This window comes from Gavia stellata, chromosome 5 (assembly GCF_030936135.1).
Source record: "Gavia stellata isolate bGavSte3 chromosome 5, bGavSte3.hap2, whole genome shotgun sequence".
NCBI lineage: Eukaryota > Metazoa > Chordata > Aves > Gaviiformes > Gaviidae > Gavia > Gavia stellata.
Window position 1 is genome coordinate 29895362 of NC_082598.1, and position 18431 is coordinate 29913792.

General features: G+C 42.8%; 1 protein-coding gene across 1 annotated transcript in view; it reads left to right on the plus strand.

Moving 5' to 3' along the window:
• Positions 1-3429: 3429 nt before the first annotated feature.
• CWH43 (cell wall biogenesis 43 C-terminal homolog) overlaps positions 3430-18431 on the plus strand; it is a 31323-nt gene continuing 16321 nt past the window's right edge. The window contains exons 1-7 of the mRNA XM_059817930.1: positions 3430-3472; positions 4440-4631; positions 11303-11423; positions 11561-11715; positions 13024-13225; positions 14233-14321; positions 16232-16486. Of these exons, the coding sequence (XP_059673913.1) occupies positions 3430-3472; positions 4440-4631; positions 11303-11423; positions 11561-11715; positions 13024-13225; positions 14233-14321; positions 16232-16486 (1057 nt within the window). The remainder of the gene's footprint in view (positions 3473-4439; positions 4632-11302; positions 11424-11560; positions 11716-13023; positions 13226-14232; positions 14322-16231; positions 16487-18431) is intronic.

The window sequence follows — 18431 nt, forward strand, 5'->3', positions numbered from 1 at the left end:
ATTTCTTTCCTACAGTAAAGACCTGCAACACTAGCCAATTTCAGCGGGGTTATAGGTGCTTAGATCCTGTAATCAGACTTGATTGTACCTGCCATTTCTAATACATATTGAAATTAATCTAGACCTATTAAATGGAGTACATTACTGGAATTACTCTGGGGCAATGTTTGTGTATCATGTCCCGCAGAATATTTTACTGAAAAAGGTCTTTAGCAAGTCTCAATATTTATTAGTCCTGTGTTTTAGGACAAGAGATGAGGTTACACTTCAGCCCAGGTGTAACAAATGAACAGTATTTTGTAGCCAACCTACTGTAACCTTGAGAAAACAACAACCAAATCAATGTTGAATATGAATATGCATACAGAGTTTTGCATAACAGGTGTAAAGGTAATGGTTAAGAAGCTTTACACTGTTGTGCAAACAGAATAGGCACCTAATGACCTGCAAGTCTTTGTGTTTCCACTGCGACTGTGGCAGGTTCCTAACTGTAAACACAACCACCCCAGCTTTTTTCCGGAGTTGCTTTCTTAATCCTAATTTGTGTTCATACTTTAACGCTTTTTTCCTCTCTTTCTCCGGCACGTTCTTCTTCTTCTTAGTCATGCCCATTCAGGCACATTTCTACCGGGCAATATGCAAGGACAACTTCTCCCAGGTGTCTCACAGTTCTTTTAAATTCCATGTGTTCATTTTGGGTTTCAGAACATGCTTGTATTATAGTTTGAACCCAAATAAAGCATTGTTTTTCACAATCACTAGCTTTAGAGAGGTTTACCCCTGTCCATACCGATATAATTGTGGGGCTGTAATTTGTTTTCTGTTAAATTCAGCTGATTTTTTATGTCTGCCTTAGGTTAAACGTATATTAAATACTATTCTAAAATGAAGATGCTCCTTTTTCTGTGAGTGGAAACTGCTACTGTAGTACGCTATCTTTGTTTTGCTAGTTTGCCATCATTGTATTCCTGTACAGATCAAATGCTATTGCTTTATTTTTTATCAGCTACACATGTGGCACTCCAAGAATAAAAAAATATAGTGAAAGGCATTCCTACATATATATGCGTAATGAAGCACCTTGTAAGCTTTGACTTTTATATTTAAGACATGTCTGTTTTCATGTCAAAACACATTACACCTGAAAACTCCCTCCTCTTGTGCTCAGATGCTTATCTGTGTGTCAACTCTATGGAGAGAACTGGAATGTAACTTTGTTAAGTTTGAAGCCAAACTTAGTAGTTACTAAGAATCTCAGAGAGAGTACCCAGAATACAATGGCTAAATTTATCAGGAATTGCATTATTTTCATTGCATTATGAGTTTAATGGAAGCCACACAAGCACGTCAGGTTCATGATTCCAGTCGTGTCTAGTTTTACTGGAACTCCACCTCTGAATCATGAAGCAAGATACTATAATTACAAAAAGTGTTGCAAAATTGTTTCAAATATTTATCGGCTGAATACATCCTGTGAGCCTCACACTCTTGCTACACAGCTACAAAAGCAGCCATGTTCTGGGTTTATTCCGGCCAAGGATCTCATCTTACAAGTTCCATTTGCGTCACGCCACAGCAAGATGAAATGCTGTCATCACTTGCATAATCCTAAACCAGTCATAAGTGAACTTGGTGACTACTCTGAGATGGCTTTTCTTACATAAAGAAAAGATGCCTTTAGTTACATGGAACTTGGAGAAAAGAAAAAAGAAAGGTGGCCATTAAACCTATGAGTCTCATTCTTCCTCCCCTAGAGAGGTTGACTTTTTCATCAAAATACTTCAATTCTTTTGTGGACATTTGAAACATATACGTGTTTTTCAAATACCAACCAAAATTCAAGAGTTTTTGTAGCTAGCCAAACCCCATTATATTGCAGGGTAAATTAATTACTTGATTATGAGACTACTGGAACAAACTTTTCCTTAGTACTCTGCCCCCCAAAATGTTTTGATGGGAAATTATTGCTAGTAATAGGTCATATTTAACAGGTGTCAGGTGTTTATAGTTTACTCCTATAGATTTGGAGTTTCACAGGAGCAAGGGAAAGAAAATGCATATCAGAAGGTTTGTTTAGAATGGGATAGCAGTTTTAACACAAATGAGAAAATATAGCTGGCAGTTTCATAGGGTACTGTATGAAGATTAATAAATCTTAAGAAGAAGACGTATTCCAACAGCAAAAGGGCTTTTTAGTTCTTAGTTCATAGTTACAAATTTACTTTTCATGCCAAAAATAAAATTCTAAAACTCAGATTTTGCTTATGTAATCCTCTTGTCAGAACTTGGCAGCTGTGATCATGGCTGGGTTCATATAGCTCAGGGTTTCTTTTAAAATTAACAAGCAGAGTGGCTTAAGCCTCAACCCAGGAATCTCAGCAAACTAAATGCTTCTTTCAGCACTTTTTGCAGACAGGATTGCTTATCAGAAGTCCTTAGTCTGCTATACAGCAAAGCACATTTCATTAAGATGAGCACAGCACCAATCTGAACACCCTCCCCTCTCCCCCCCAAACAAAGACAGGTAGTAACAGTTTATCAACCATATATTTATGCAGCTAGCAAGTGAGTAAGCTCCTCCTTTCCCCATCAGCCTGTGGGATGACAATCCTTTGCTTCCGTTTTGTTACTTGCTGGTGTGACTATTCAGTGGACAAACACTCCTTTGGTAACACAGCAGTGAAGGAGCGAGATACAGTCACTGTTCCTTGTCACAGGGCTGTGAAGAGTAAACTCCAGCCATCCAGGCTGACCTCCATGAAGAAATGCCTGCTTTACCTGAACATCTCTTCACAGTGGCCTCACACCCTGCCATCCTCTCTAGCTGCAGTGCCATCTTGATGCGGGCTTTGCCACCTCTGTGACCGCACAGCCACCGGCTCCGTGGGCTTTCGCCGGGGCTCAGCAGGCTCCGCAGCCACCCTGCAGGCTCGGGCAGCGGGTCACTCCTCTCCCTCACCAGCCAGGGCGCTGGAATGAAAGGGAAACCCGGCCCTCAGGGAGCCGCCATTTCTGTCGGCGATGGCGCGCGGGCCGAGAAGGGTGGGCTGAACGGAGGCGGCCTGGAGACATCCCTCGTGCCCAGCCCTAACCCCGCAGGCCGGCACCGCGCCATCACCCCTACCTGGCAAGTTTCCCCCCCTGCCCCTGCTCGCGGCTGTGCAACCTCCAGGGCCCTCGGCCGCGCCGCCCCTGTCCCGCGACAGCGGCTCCCCGCTGCCGCCCCGCCACGGCCGGGGCGCACGGCGCGGAGCCGCCCGCGCTCCGCCAGGGGGCGCTGTGGTGCCCGCTCGCCGGCGGCCGCGTGCCGGGCCAGCTCCGTGAGGCGGGACGGGCGGTGGCGCCGCGCCCTCCCTGGCGCTCGCGACTCGGCTCCGGGCGAGAGGGGCGAAGCCCCCGCCGGGCCGAGCCGGTCAGCGTCGCGGGGAGATGTTCCCCCTGTGGAAGGCCGTCCTCTCGGAGAGCTTCCTGGGTAGGTGGCGGTGGCACCGCCCGGCGGGGCTGGCGGCGGGGGGCTGTGAGGGGCCGCGGTGCCCGAGGCGGGCCGGGGGGAGAGGCGGCGGTCGCCGCCCCGCTGAGGAAGCGGTTAACGGCACCGGTCGGCCTCCTTCAGCCTCGCTCGGGAGCCCTGCGGCAGGCCAGCGCCGGGGTCTCTCCCGGGAACGGCCGGCGCCCGTAGCGCCGTGGGGCGTACAGCCTGTGGGGAGGTGTTGCCCGTGAAAGGTGCTTCAAAATAAGCTCCTCCGCTGGAAATGCGTAAATAATGGTCACTGCTGCTCCGTGTTCTTTTTTTCTCCGAGTGCTGGAATGCCTTTTGTCTCTTGGATCAGCCTAGGGTTTACTGCGTGCCCTCAGCTAAGTGTTTGTGCAGGTGTTTGCGGAGCCGGTACTGAACCGTGCTGTGCTGCCCGGAGCGAGCCACGGCGTTGAGGGTGGTCACCAGACCTCTTACCCATGGGACTGCCGGCTCGGGTGCTCCGTGCGCCTCCTGCAAAACATACAGAAAATCGTAGCGCAGTGCTAGTGTGCCTAGATAAGGCGTTTTCAGGGGAGAGCCACGCACCAATTTACTACAGTAATTCATTTAGCCACCAATCTGTCTTTGAGACTGTGGGTGGACTACTTATTTAGCCAGCACTGTTCCCTCTGAACACTAACCCCTTCCTAGATTGAGCACTCCTTCACTGAAGATCGAAGTAGGAACTACTGTCTGAGTGGGGGAAGAGCTGTTTTCTTCTCATCGTTCTGTGTCCTGGGAAAATAGCTTTCTTTAACTTGAAATAGCAAATATTTCTTCACAGAAAGTGCCTATCGTTACTTGAACTACTTTCAAATACATTTGATATTCTACATTTGGAAGTAGAAGATGGTATATTTTTAAGTAATCTCCAGGAAACCACGCTGTTGAAAATACATGAATTTTTTTCTCTTTTTTTTAGGCTACATTTCTTGGTCGCTTTACCATGCACTGCCACCGATGATCTATTACTTCCCCCTTCAGACACTGGCACTCACGGGTCTAGAAGTTTTTGCTGTTGCCTTCTTTTCTCCAATATTCTTGATAATTGGCCCTTTTTGGAGGTTGGCTAACAATAAGTACATCCTAGCCCTTCTGAGACTGACTATGGTTGGTAAGTATGCTCCATAGTGAGTTACAGATTCCATCTGGGTATCAAGGCATAAGAATAAACATTCCAAATTGCCTCAAAATTCAGATGATTCTGAAAAGAGACAGGAATAAGAAGTTACTGCTCTCCCAAACTTATGGTTTTCTTTTTCTCTTGAGCTTTTAGATATGATCAGAGGAATATTGTTTGCATCCATTGTGTTAGTTTTTAGACCAGTACTGCATAATTAAAGACAAATCTCATTTCACTTTCGTTTCTAGAAGCTTTTAAATTAGTACAAGTCATGCCCTATTTGAAAAAAAATTTCAGTATTGCACAGAGAATGTCAGAGCAGGTATCTCTTGTATAGCAGTTCTGTGACTGTGACAATGGGTAGAGACAAGATGTTACAGAACAGCTTGGGGCTATTATAAAAGTAATCTGCTGTGAGTGAAATGTTCTTTTTGTTAGGCTTACTTTCTGAAGCATGCTTTTTTGGTTAATATGTTTTTTTTTTTTCCTTCGTTAACCATGTCTATATGCCTGTAGCATATTGATGGGGTTATAGGTTCATCCTGAGTGTGAGATGGCACTCATATTGTCAGTTGCACAGAAAGAAAGTTTGATTTATTTAAGATAAAACTGCCTCACTACTGATCCCACATGATCCTCCCTAAACCAAGACTTGCTGGGATTCCCTCTTTGGTCTTCAGCTAACTGGTGCAAGCCTTAGCTCTTGTTGATTTTCTGAAAGTTTGTTGGGAGAAGTTTTGGCAGCTACAGTCACATTCAGAAGCAAGTTAGGGGAGAAATCGATAGCCCAGCTCAAGTGCATCTTCTCCAATGCACGAAGCATGGGCAGCAAAGAGAAGGAGCTGGAAGCCATTGTGCAGCGGGACAGCTATGACGTAGTCGCCATCACAGAAACACGATGGGACAACTCGTATGGCTGGAGTGCTGCAATGGATGGCTATAACCTTTTCAGGAGGGATAGGCAAGGAAGGAGAGGTGGTGGGGTGGCTCTCTATGTTAGGGAGTGTTTTGATTGTATAGAGCTCAATGATTGTGATGACAAGGTTGAGTGCTTATGGGTAAGGATGAGGGGGAAGGCTAACAAGGCGCATATCCTGCTGGGGGTCTGTTATAGACCACCCAACCAGGACAAAGAAGCCAACGAAGCATTCTACAAGTGACTGGCAGAAGTCGCACAGTCGCAAGCCCTTGTTCTTGTGGGGGACTTCAACTTACCGGACGTCTGCTGGAAGTATAACACAGCAGAGAGGAAACAGTCCCGGAGGTTCCTGGAGTGTGTGCAAGATAACTTCCTGACACAGCTGGTAAGGGAGCCTACCAGGGGAGGTGCCCTTCTTGACATGCTGTTTACGAACAGGGAGGATCTGGTGGGAGAAGTGAAGGTCAGAGGCCGTCTTGGGCTTAGCGACCATGAAATGATAGAATTCTCAGTTCTTGGCGAAGTAAGGAGGGGAGTCAGCAAAACCACTACGATGGACTTCCGGAGGGCAGACTTCGGCCTGTTCAGGACACTGATTGAGAGGGTCCCCTGGGAGACGGTCCTGAAGGTCAAAGGGGTCCAGGAAGGCTGGACCTTCTTCAGGAAGGAAATCTCAAAGGCGCAGGAGCAGGCAGTCCCCATGTGCCATAAGAAGAGCCGGCAGGGAAGACAACCAGCCTGGCTGAATGGGGAGCTTTTGCTGGGACTCAGGAAAAAAACGAGAGTTTATCACCTTTGGAAGAAGAGGCAGGCAAGTGAAGAAGAATACAAGGACCTCGTTAGGTCATTCAGAGAGGGAATTAGGAAGGCAAAAGCCCAGCTAGAGCTCAATCTGGCCACGGTTGTAAGGGATAACAAAAAATGCTTCTATAAATACATTAACAACCAAAAGAGAGCCAAGGAGAATCTCCACCCTTTACTGGATGCGGGAGGGAACATCGTCACGAAGGATGAGGAAAAGGCTGAGGTACTTAATGCCTTCTTTGCCTCAGTCTTTAACAGCCGTACCAGGTATCCTCAGGGTATCCAGCTCCCTGAGCTGGAAGACAAGGATGGAGAGCAATATAAACTCCCCATGATCCAGGAGGAAGCAGTTAACGACCTGCTATGCCACCTGGACACTCACAAGTCTATGGGGCCTGATGGCATCCACCCAAGGGTACTGAGGGAGCTGGTGGAGGAGCTTGCCAAGCTGCTCTCCATCATTTATCAACAGTCCTGGTTAACAGGGGAGGTCCCAGATGACTGGAGGCTTGCCAACGTGACACCCATCTACAAGAAGGGCTGGAAGGAGGATCTGGGGAACTACAGGCCTGTCAGCCTGACCTCGGTGCCAGGGAAGATTATGGAGAGGTTCATCTTGAGGGCGCTCACAGGGCACATGCAGGTCAACCAAGGGATCAGGCCCAGCCAGCACGGGTTCATGAACGGCAGGTGCTGCTTGATCAACCTGATCTCCTTCTATGGCCAGGTGACCCGCCTAGTGCATGAGGGAAAGGCTGTGGATGTTGTCTACCTGGACTTTAGTAACGCCTTCGACACTGTTCCCCACAGCATTCTCCTGGAGAAGCTGGCGAATTGTGGCTTAGACAGGCGCACTCTTTGCTGGGTTAAAAACTGGCTGGATGGCCGAGCCCAGAGAGTTGTGGTGAACGCAGTTAAATCCAGCTGGCGGCCGGTCACAAGCGGAGTCCCCCAGGGCTCAGTTTTGGGGCTGGTCTTGTTTAATATCTTTATTGATGATCTGGATGAGGGGACTGAGTGCTCCCTCAGCAAGTTTGCAGACGACACCAAGTTGGGCGGGAGTGTTGATCTGCTCGAGGGTAGGAAGGCTCTGCAGAGGGATCTGGACAGGCTGGATGGATGGGCCGAGGCCAATCGTATGAGGTTCAACAAGGCCAAGTGCCGGGTCCTGCACTTGGGTCACAACAACCCCATGCAACGCTACAGGCTTGGGGACGAGTGGCTGGAAAGCTCGCCCGCAAAAAGGACCTGGGGGTGTTGGTCGACAGCCAACTGTATATGAGCCAGCAGTGTGCCCAGGTGGCCAAGAAGGCTAATGGCATCCTGGCTTGTATCAGAAATAGTGTGGCCAGCAGGAGTAGGGAGGTGATTGTGCCCCTGTACTCGGCGCTGGTGAGGCCGCACCTCGAATCCTGTGTTCAGTTTTGGGCCCCTCACTAACGAGAAGGACATTGAGGTGCTGGAGTGTGTCCAGAGAAGGGCGACGAAGCTGGTGAGGGGTCTGGAGCACAAGTCTTATGAGGAGCGGCTGAGGGAGCTGGGGTTGTTCAGTCTGGAGAAGAGGAGGCTGAGGGGAGACCTTATCGCTCTCTACAACTACCTGAAAGGGGGTTGCAGAGAAGGTGGGTGTTGGTGTCTTCTCCCAAATGACAAGTGGTAGGACAAGAGGAAGTGGCCTCAAGTTGCATCAGGGGAGGTTCAGGCTGGATATTAGGAAAAATTTCTTTACTGAGAAAGTGGTGAAACACTGGAACAGGCTGCCCAGGGAGGTGGTGGAGTCACCATCCCTGGAGGTGTTCAAGGAACGTGTGGACGAGGCATTGTGGGACATGGTTTAATGGGCATGGTGGTGTTAGTTGATGATCTTACAGGTCTTTTCCAACCTTAGTGATTCTGCGAAGTTATTGCTAATGAGTTTGCAACACCTGGATGAAGTCAGAGGAGACAAAGGTATTCATCCTGCACGCAGGGAAAATGCTGCTGCTAACTGGTGTCTTTCAGAAGCAGCAGTTTTTGGCTTCTCTTTCAGAAGCAGCAGTTCCTGGCTCCTCATTTGTCAGTATAAGATGATAATCAGAGAATCACTTTCCATATAATTTTCTTCTTTTGTTGGTAGAAGACAGAACAGGATCATCTTACTTACTTTTGCTGCATGACTTTATTTTAAAAAATAATTCTTGTTCTTTATCTCTAAAAAGATATTAGAACTGAACACAGCTCATTGATTTCATCAGGTTAGATGAAGTATAGTTTTACCATGTTCTTTTCTTTTTCTACTCTTTCTGTTATATCCATCCTAATACTTTTTTGTTGTTTTTTAATAAGCTTTTCAGTGAGCAGAGTCTTTCACTTCAGCTTTCTGCAGCAGTGCTCAGTGCATTGCTTTCTACAAGATCTGCTGATTTAGAAACTAGTAATGAGTGTAAGCATTTCAAATTGCACCCTGCATTCCTTCAGATATTAGAGTAACACAAAATTCATTTAAGATTAGTCCTTCAGATCATCTTGCTATGTTTATTAGTTCACTTTGCCTAAAGAGATGGAAATCACTTAAAAGTGTGTAATTTTTGTTCTGCTAAGTAAAGAGCAGTGACAGAGCTATAACAGTGTGTAAAGTCTGTTGGTTTATGCCTGTTTGCTTCACCTGAATCACAAGCTCCTGAAGACATTAACTACAAACAAAAAGCTAGCATCTTCAGTAATAATCTAGTGAAAGGATGTGTTAATAGAGGTAGTCATAGGAGGACTCCAGAGCATGGGGAGACTGAAGCTGTATGTATCCTGACTTTTGGGCTAACCTGGGCATTGCTGTATGCAGGTATGACCTCCCCTTTGTTTCTGCCTGAACAGGAACTGTTCCTACAGTGACCATATCCCACTGCTGTTTCCATCTCCCAAACAGTCCTAATATTGTCCATCCCTTGGCAAGTTTACACCATATTCTCTCCCAGCCCTACTGTACTTACTCTGTCTTCTCCTTATCTGTTGATCTACAGTGACCTTTAGCATTTGGGGAAGATGTAAAAGCATGTTCCTCACCCTCTTTTTCTCCAGCAAGGAGTTTAGCAGTCAATGGTAACTCTCACTCTTTACTTGCCTCCCTACTTACAGAGTCTCAAGTTATCCAGATGCCCTTGCACAGGCAGCACTGGGCTTTAGGACTTTCCATTTACTTGGTTCTCATCACTTCATTCTGTCTTTTAAATTATTTCTGTCGTAGTCCTATCATGCTGTGCTGCTGTTTCTCCTATTCCTCAATTCTTCCTGCTTTCTTCTCTTCTTTCTCTTTTTGATCTTCTTCCTTTCTCAGAAAGGCCATGGCGTTCCTCTGGAGCATGTTGAACAAAGTCAGGCAGAACAATCTACCCCATGCATGCTCCACCCCATTCCACTGGAAATATTCAGTCTTCAATTTCACAATCAAAAAACCTGGAAATTCTTCATGCTTAGCTAAAACCAGAATATTTAGGGGGTTTGAGTTTTTTTGTTTTGATGGAAAAGGCTCTTCCCTTATTCATAATTATCTTTCTTTTTGCCTTTTCAGGAAGATTTATTTTCTCTAAAACTTTTGTTTTAATTTCTGTATCCTTTCATACTACTTGATTTTGTGTTCTATTAAAAAAACCCCACAAATCAATGACAAACTACCCCTGTGGTAGTGTCCATTTGAATTTATGTCTTCAGACAACACACAGTAAATTTGAGTGTTTGGATAGATGTATTTACATTTTGCGTGTACTTGCTCAGCAACAAAAGGCGTGTCTACTATAAGTAGGCAAACCCACACTAGCTTTAATCTGGCTAGCACAAGTGATGAAAGATTTGAAGAGGCAGAGTTGCAGATTTCTGCACAATTTAGCGACAGAAATCTGTGTGCATTGTACATGCAATCTTTGCTGAAGTCCATACATCTTCACCACACATTGATTTCATTTTACCATCTTTGCTCTAAGCTTTGCATCTTTTACTCTAAGCAGAATGAGCAAATAGACAGTTGGAGGATTCCTAGCATGCATTGCCAGAATCAGCAGCTCCATTTCTGTCCTTCCTTGCTTAACGTCTCTTCAAGTTTGACTCACAGTCACTTAGCAAATGGCTGGTAGTAAAATGATATTGCTTCTCCTGCTGTTTGTCGCTGGTCCTGGGCCAGAATTTGCCACACTGACTGAAGTTATGAGAATGTGTGTGACCCATAGTCACTTGAATTGGAAACCTGCTAGCAGAGTTTAAAACTGCTGATAGAGGTGAGGTCACTGTGCTCTGGGAAGTGGCGGAGATGCATGTGCAGTCTCTTTCAGTGACTGGGGGAGTGACATTTCCAGTAACAAGATTACACAGACTGCTAATGACCACTCTGAGACCAGATACTGGGCCAGAGAAAGCCTTGTTCACACCCGCTAAGCCAATTGCCTACTAGTTCTTGTGCAATATATGGTAACTGCTCCTTTCTAAAAAGGATACGGCTTTTGCCACAGTGCACTTACATAACTCAAAAGCCACAAAAGTAAGTGCACTGTGGCAAAAGCCGTATCCTTTTTAGAAAGGAGCAGTCACCAAACATAAAATTTTATGGTTTTTGAGTTATGTAAGTGCACTGTTGAGGAATATCTGTATGCTTAAATATTTTATCCATAGATCCTATTTATGAAATCAATGACCATAAATACTTAAATTAAGGCAATCACTGCAGTCTTGGATAATTGATTCATGTTATTTTTTCTCCTAAAAATGGTAACTGCTATAATGTCATATATACCCAGTTTCTATCCATAACTACATTTCTTTGGTTTGTTTAAAAAGGTGTAGCGTCATGTTTTTTCAAATGAATGGTGTAGCCATCCAAATTACAGTCAAGATTGAACTAGTGCACAGGAAATCCTTATTACCTGTTCTCTATTGCCCATTAAAGCAACCTCTGTATGTGTGTGTTTGTTTGTAGGAAGCTTAGCATCATACCAGGCACCAAATGCTTCTATTAGACTCTTCATCTTGGCTGCAGGTGTTTCCTCCTCATTGCTGGTTCAAACAGTAACATGGTGGTCAGGAAACAGTTTACAAAGGTATTTTCTTATACTTATGGGGTTGTAACTGACATTTCTTTGTATTAAAAGGTGTTTTATTTTTTTTCCCAGAGAAGTTATTATTTATTTATTTATTTTCTCAAATGCATCACTATTTTAAAAACTGGTTCTTATAGGTTCATCAGGATATGGGGCTTCATGCTAGGCAAGATAATACTCCTTGTTCTTCGCATCTGGTATACATCAGTAAACCCAGTCTGGAGCTCACAAGCTGCCAATACTGTCATACTGACAATTGGTTTTATAGCAGCAGTGGAGCGAATTTATTCAGGTAAGCATATTACAGCAAAGATGACAGTTATCAAAACATCTTAAGGTATACCTATCTAGGTGTCACTGGGTTTTGATTCTTTGGGTTTTTTCCCCAGTACAATCTGGTTTTAGACCTGATGAATGAGCACTGCAGACTTCAGAAACGATAGGGTACTTCCTTCTGCCCTGGCAGAATCGTTATCACAATTCATATAAGCTGTAGTAAGTTGGTGTTGGAACTGCCAACTAATTGCAGTATCAGTAATGTGGCAGTAACGCAAACAAAGGCATAACCTAGACCAGTAAAACCAGAATGGGCTATCCTCATTCCAACATGAAGCATCTGTGGTATTTCTGTTATTTTCTTAATTCAGTCTGCTCTTTGAGTTTCCCTGCCAGTGCATATCCTTTGACAAAAAAAGGGAGACAGGACAAAGCTGGGGAACAGCTGATGTGGCAAAATAAACAGAAAGAATTGGAAGAGTGGAGAAGTTGCTCTGGTCAAATTTGCCTGAGTTCTTGAGCGTCTGGACAGAGTACACAGCAGTGGGGGCTGGCATAGGCGAAGCACACTGGAAAACTGTGAAGGTAGTATTGCGAGGTTGGGTTGGTTAGTTAAGGCAGCTCATGTTAAATCCTCAGAAGTTCCTTCCTTCTCAGTATAACCTGAATTAATTAATTGAAAGATGAGACCTTATCTATGTGTAAGTAAGTGGGTATAAATTGGCACCGTGTGTATTGTTTGTAGACTTGCATTACATGACATAAATTAAGCCTGAGTTTTCATCATAATTTAGAAAGGGAACATACTGCAGAAGATTAGGAAGGGAATCTATCTTCTTCCTAGGTGACAAAGCAATATGTCTATGCAATTAAAGGCGCTGCTTTCTCCTTAGATGAGAGAGGATCTGAAGTGCACGGAAAAAGGAGAAGAGAAGGAAGGGAGTTTATTTCTGGCTTCGGGTTTTGTTCTTATCAGAGTTTAGAGTTTCAGAGAGCAGAATGCTCTGAACAAATTCTAATAACTTTTCTGCTGATTTTCAAAGCCAATTTAATTATTTAACTTCCAGTATTATGAAGAATAATCATATGGGCAGATTGCCATTTTTGTACACTTAAGGTGAGTAGCTTTTTCTGACAGACCTAGGAATGTTATTAGAGATTTTTTGTCCTATCGATTTCCATGAATGATCAGATAAGTTAACTTTTGTGTCTGAACCAGTAATTTATTCTGGTAATTTTGTGATCTTGGCTATTTCTTTTTCTCAGTAACCCTTTCTAATAGGATTTGACAGTTTGCTCAGCTGTATTTCTATTCTTATTCTAGGTGGAGACAAGAGGAAACAAGAAGCAAACAAAACTGGTAATGCAGTTAGAGAGGCTGTTTCCCACCCTCATTGGCTTTTGTCAGGGATTGCTTTCGGCAGCCTCATGTTCCTCACCCTGTGGATATTTGGGGAGGTCTCATTAATTTCTAGATGGGCAGTAAGTGGACATCCACATACAGGTCCAGATCCTAATCCATATGGGTAAGTGTTTTTTTATTATTATTATTTAAACAAAACAGTAATCAAAAGCCAGCGCTGTAGTGGGTGACAAATTAAAACTCAACCGGATGATGGTATAAGGACTTACATAGAATAAAATGGGTACAAGGTACTTCACACAGAGGACTTGTGGATTCATTCTTGGTTTCAGATACCTCTGAGCATTGTGTCTATACCAATAAATCTTAAAATTTTCTAATACAGAATTATTTTTATTTCAGCAATAAAAAACTTGGATTTGCCACAGTGCAAAACAATTTTTAAGTTAGGACTTAGGTTCAAGGACTTATGAATGAAGTGCATCTATAATATGCAGTAAACGAATCTAGCAGTTGACTTCAGAGAGGAGATGGTAGGAAACTGTACATCAGAGATGCATGCAAATAAAAGAAGTAAACTGTGTGCAATATTAAAAGATACACTTCTGTAGAAGTTTTGGTTAGTAAGAATTTAGTCTTAATGCTGTGTGTTGCTTACCCAGGTTCCAAAATCTAGAAAGAGACCAGATTAGTTATTCTGAGTCAACTACATGTAGCAGCAGGTGAGGTAGTTAATAATTTGGAGTTAGTATACACAAGAGCTACCCAAGACCGATAGCAATGTTAGATGCTGTAGGATCCCCTATTTGACGTGAAGAAAATACTTCTGTTTGGGGTGGATTCCTCCCTCTCATATTCTCTGCGTTCTTTTTGCCTTTTGTACCCAGTATGTCAGTGGAGTGCTTCTGCTGCTGAACATAGCTCGCTTATACGTTATGATAAACGACCATTATTTTCAGCTGGATGTTTTTTACGTCCAGTAAAGGGGAGGAAACGTAGCAGGTTGTGAGATAAAGATATTTTGTGCTCAAATTGAGCTCTATTTAAAATAAAAGGATGTAAAATATTACCAAGCATCCTTGTCTGTATGTCTAGAAGTTTCTTTTTGAATATCAGGTGTTTATAAAATTATATTAATGTGTGATTTCTTTTTCCTTATTGTTGTATTAGAGGTACAGTTCTGTTGGGCCTGGCTCATGGACTGATGCTTTCGTTTTGGAGCTGGTCTTCTGTCACCAGTTTTGCCTGGTTTTTTGTAGGTAGGTGCAAATCCTGAGCACAATTTTTGTTTCTATTACCTTATTCGCTTCACTCCAGCCCTCTGACCCTACACCACATCTCAGAAAAGTCAATTACTAATCAAAGCGTCTTTTTCTCTGTCACTGACTGTAGTATACACATGTCTGACCAGTTGACTAATGGTTGCAGGCCAAATCTCCAGGCCATTGCAGAGCAGTGTTGTTCTCTTCAGATGCCCCTGTTGAGAAACATGGAAACAGAACCTCAGTTCTCACCATCTGCATTGTGCAAGGCTACATCTAGGGTTATGAGGTTGAGATGACACAAGCCTCTCGATTCTGCAGGAGGCACAATAACTTGTAATGAGCAGTTCACCTGGAGGCAAGCTTGCCTCCTGTTGCCTTAGTTACCAAGATCTCCAGCCAGTAAAATAGTATGAACACCAAAGCAGTTCTGCCGGAGCAATATATCTGTGAATCAGTCTGCATACAGTGGATCTTGGGTGGTGGGAAGAGGGATTCAAGTGCTGGATCTGGACATCCATTTTCAGGAGGATGGTATAGCGATGCTGTGGAGCAAGCTATGCATGAAGCAAGTAAGAGGAAATGGAAATAATTCTGCTCTTGAACTGTGGAGAGGTGTGTTTTCCATACCTTCTCAGCATGGATGGATGGATGGATGCAGCTTGGTTTCATCTGTAGGCCCATCTGAGTGAAATTTAGTGGTATAAATGCTGTTTAATAAAAATGTAAATCTGCTGGGTTTTTGGCCTTAGCTAATTGTTTGTAGAAGTTTATATCAAGAAGACAAAGCCATACTTCCTACAAATGTTTAATAATAAATTGGGACATATCAAAATACAGAGACCAAAGGAAATGTTGAGTTGTTTTGCTTTTTTCTTATTCACCTTCTTTTTTGGAGCACTTAAGAGCCACCATTTTCAAGTAATTTTCCACAATCTCAAAGACAAGAAATCTAATGCAAACTGAGTTTCTCCTAGTCAGGAACCAAAATATAATACCAAATATCAGGGAAGTCACAATAAAGGCATAAGAGTTGGCAACCGTCAGATGCCCAAATAATTTACCTTTTGGTGCAGGTGTTAGTTTTAAGAAATATGTGTGCAGATTGTAATGTGAATATGAGCATTTGATTTTTGATGTACACACATTGCTTATTTAAAACAAGTACAGAATGGTTCTTTAGCTGATTCAAGCATTGTATTCTAAAATGCTCATAACCTTGATGCATCAGAGTAAAATATTAAAAATGTTTCTATACATTTGCTATCATGATGTGAAAGTTAGTAAATATTTTCTTACCTACAATAAATTTTTAAAATTAAGTCATCCTGTTACAGAGAGTGTCTGTGGTTGTTAATGTTCTGTTTGCAGTTAGATCCCATCACAGTCAAAGACAGTGTGGTAAATCAAGGATCTTGCAGTTAATAAAAGATTAATAGTTGTTTTCTTACCCATCATATGATTATCTAAAGGGAGGGAAGATCAGGGAAAGATATGTTTTCTCTTCACATTAACCTGTTTGATTCTTTCTATATTATGTTAAAGGAGGTTCATAACAGGCAGACCTGCTAATCTCTTAAAAACTGCATCATCCCTCTGTTAAGCTGGGAGAGCTCTGCGTAAGAAAAACTGTTCCGTTTTGATTCTTAATGATGTTTCTCTGCTGTCTTTTTGCTCCACTATTTTCAGCTGAATAGGCAGTCTTTAAGAGAATGAGATATTGGGAAAAGTAAGAGGCTGTCTTTGGCTATTGGGAATAACTGTCCTTCTAGTGATGCGGTTCTCATGGCTGCAAAGCACAGTTGTATTTCCCAGACTCTCTTTTTTTCCTAGACAGAGTGTGAAAAAGAAGGTGGCAGATAATACACTGACTGTGACTTACTCTATTCTCTTCTATCCCTTCACAGGTTTAGCATCTTCGGCCGGTCTCCTTTATTTACACACCTGGAGTGCTGCTGTTGCAGGCAACATTCTTGCTGTCTTTACTATGTGTGTGTGGCCTCAACTGGCTGGACGCTTTGTTAGCTGTCTGCATCCTGGGAAAGCCATGAGTACAGCCATGTTTGCCTATGTTCTTGAATTATTCTTCTGTGTGTGGTGTACAGCTTATAAATTTGTACCTGGAGGAATTTACGCTAGAGAAAGCTCCCATCTTCTTTTAGGTACATTTATGACTATGAACAAATACAAATATGCTTGCTTTAGCCACAACCAGATGTTTAAAACATATCTAGTGTATAAATAGTCATTCCAAATGCTCAGCTTCTATTTGATTTACTATGGTAAGAGTTTCTATGAGAAAATTTGTGAGACATGCAAAAAATAATCTACTTGTTTCCTTACTGTTAGAAATAGTTTAAAATGTGGGCAGAAAGTGGAGTTCAGTCGAGGGAAAATGACAAAGTGAAAAAAAGTCTGATAACTCAGTACATAACTGACGAAGAGATCTGTTAATCAGTCACCCTAAAAATAAGGCTGCAATTCAGGGTGTGAATGCACCTGTATGCTAGCTACCTAAGATAGCAGTATGGTACCTCAGGTAACAATGTAGTTTCTAGAAACTCAGGTGTTTATGAAGGCTGTGTTACTGGGACTGTAACATAATTCAGTAAGTTATTTAGCCCAGCTCTGAGGAGCAAGGTGCAGCATCCTGCTGATCTAGCTAGTCTGTATTTGAGACCTGAACTTCATTTCCGTGTGGCTCTACCTTATGCTTTGTGGACACACCAGCATGTTTGGAGGAATGTTGATAAGCCTGAAGTGTCAGAAACATGCAAACAGGAGAGGAAGAAAACACATTGTCAGGTATTTTCCAATGAGGAAGAATTGAGGTGAGCGAATATAAAGGTTTTGGCAAAATGATCCCTTGATGAAGGTGGGGAGGTGGAAATGAAACCAAACCTTTCTGGTTTTGTCTCCAGAATTATTTTCTTAATAGGTACTAATGTGTTTCAATAGTATATTTCACTAATTATGTTTAAATAATGCCAAACATTGTCTTGGGCTAAGTGTGTGGCACATTTTAAAATGTGACACATTGTCCTATATGTTGTTTGAAAAGGATTAATGAATTCTGTGCTTGACTTGTTGCTCCAATGGTTTTAGATTTTGTAAACGTCTTTGCAACCACTTTCTGTCACTCCAGTTTGGTAGTTTCCATATGTTTCATATACTACAGCAATGACATGCAGGGTTTCAGTTTGTTATGTTTTGAGGAGAGTTCTGTTACATTTATTGCAGTTTTCTTTGTTCTGAAAGCGCTCTGGGGGTCCGTAGAAACAGTTACTTCAGTTAATTTAGTATTATTTTTTGAAGTTACATGAAGAAAGCATGTGGTAGAGGAGTGTCAAATGCTTTCTTGAGTAATGCTTTGACAAAAGAAAAGCTGTTACATAAAATCCCGCTCTGTTACTTCCTTTGAAATACACACTTGTGATTAATTCAGCTGGCATGGTCACTGGATAGTAACACAGAGATGGCCCTAACTTCCTCTTTGGTAAAAAGAAAACTGTGAACTGAACCAGTCTCAGCTGATGGCACTACATGAGTTTATATTCCATGTGAGAATCCAGTTACTGTCTTTTTGATGCCATCCCATTTCTTATCAAAGATTTGCAGATTATACCATGAGATTGTGTATTTGTTGCTGTGCTTCTTCCCTTGCAGCATGGCTTTCTGGCAAACTGCTTGTTTTCTTCCAGTTTCTTTCAGGTGCAAGTGCTATTTCTTGCTTTCTCCTCCTGTCCAATATCCTGCCTTTCTCTTGCTGCGGTTTGGGTAGGGAACTGCACCAGGAAAAGTGACAATGAAAGTAAGACCATTATATTCAAAACTTCTGTGCTGCTTCACTGTGATGTAACATAATGCTGAGGGGTCGGATCCCTAGTCTTCCATCAACTTTAATGGCTTTGAATCAGTCTCCCTTTAATAAAGGTTTTGTGTGTGCCCCCTTCTTCATTGCACTAGGCCCAGCTTCCTGGTTTGCAAACTTTCACTACAGCTAAGGTAACAAGTAAGGGCAATAAGAAAATAATGAGTAATGGTTATTTCATCTTCAGCTATAACTCTGAAATAAAACATGAGTTCTGTAGTTAATTAACTATACCA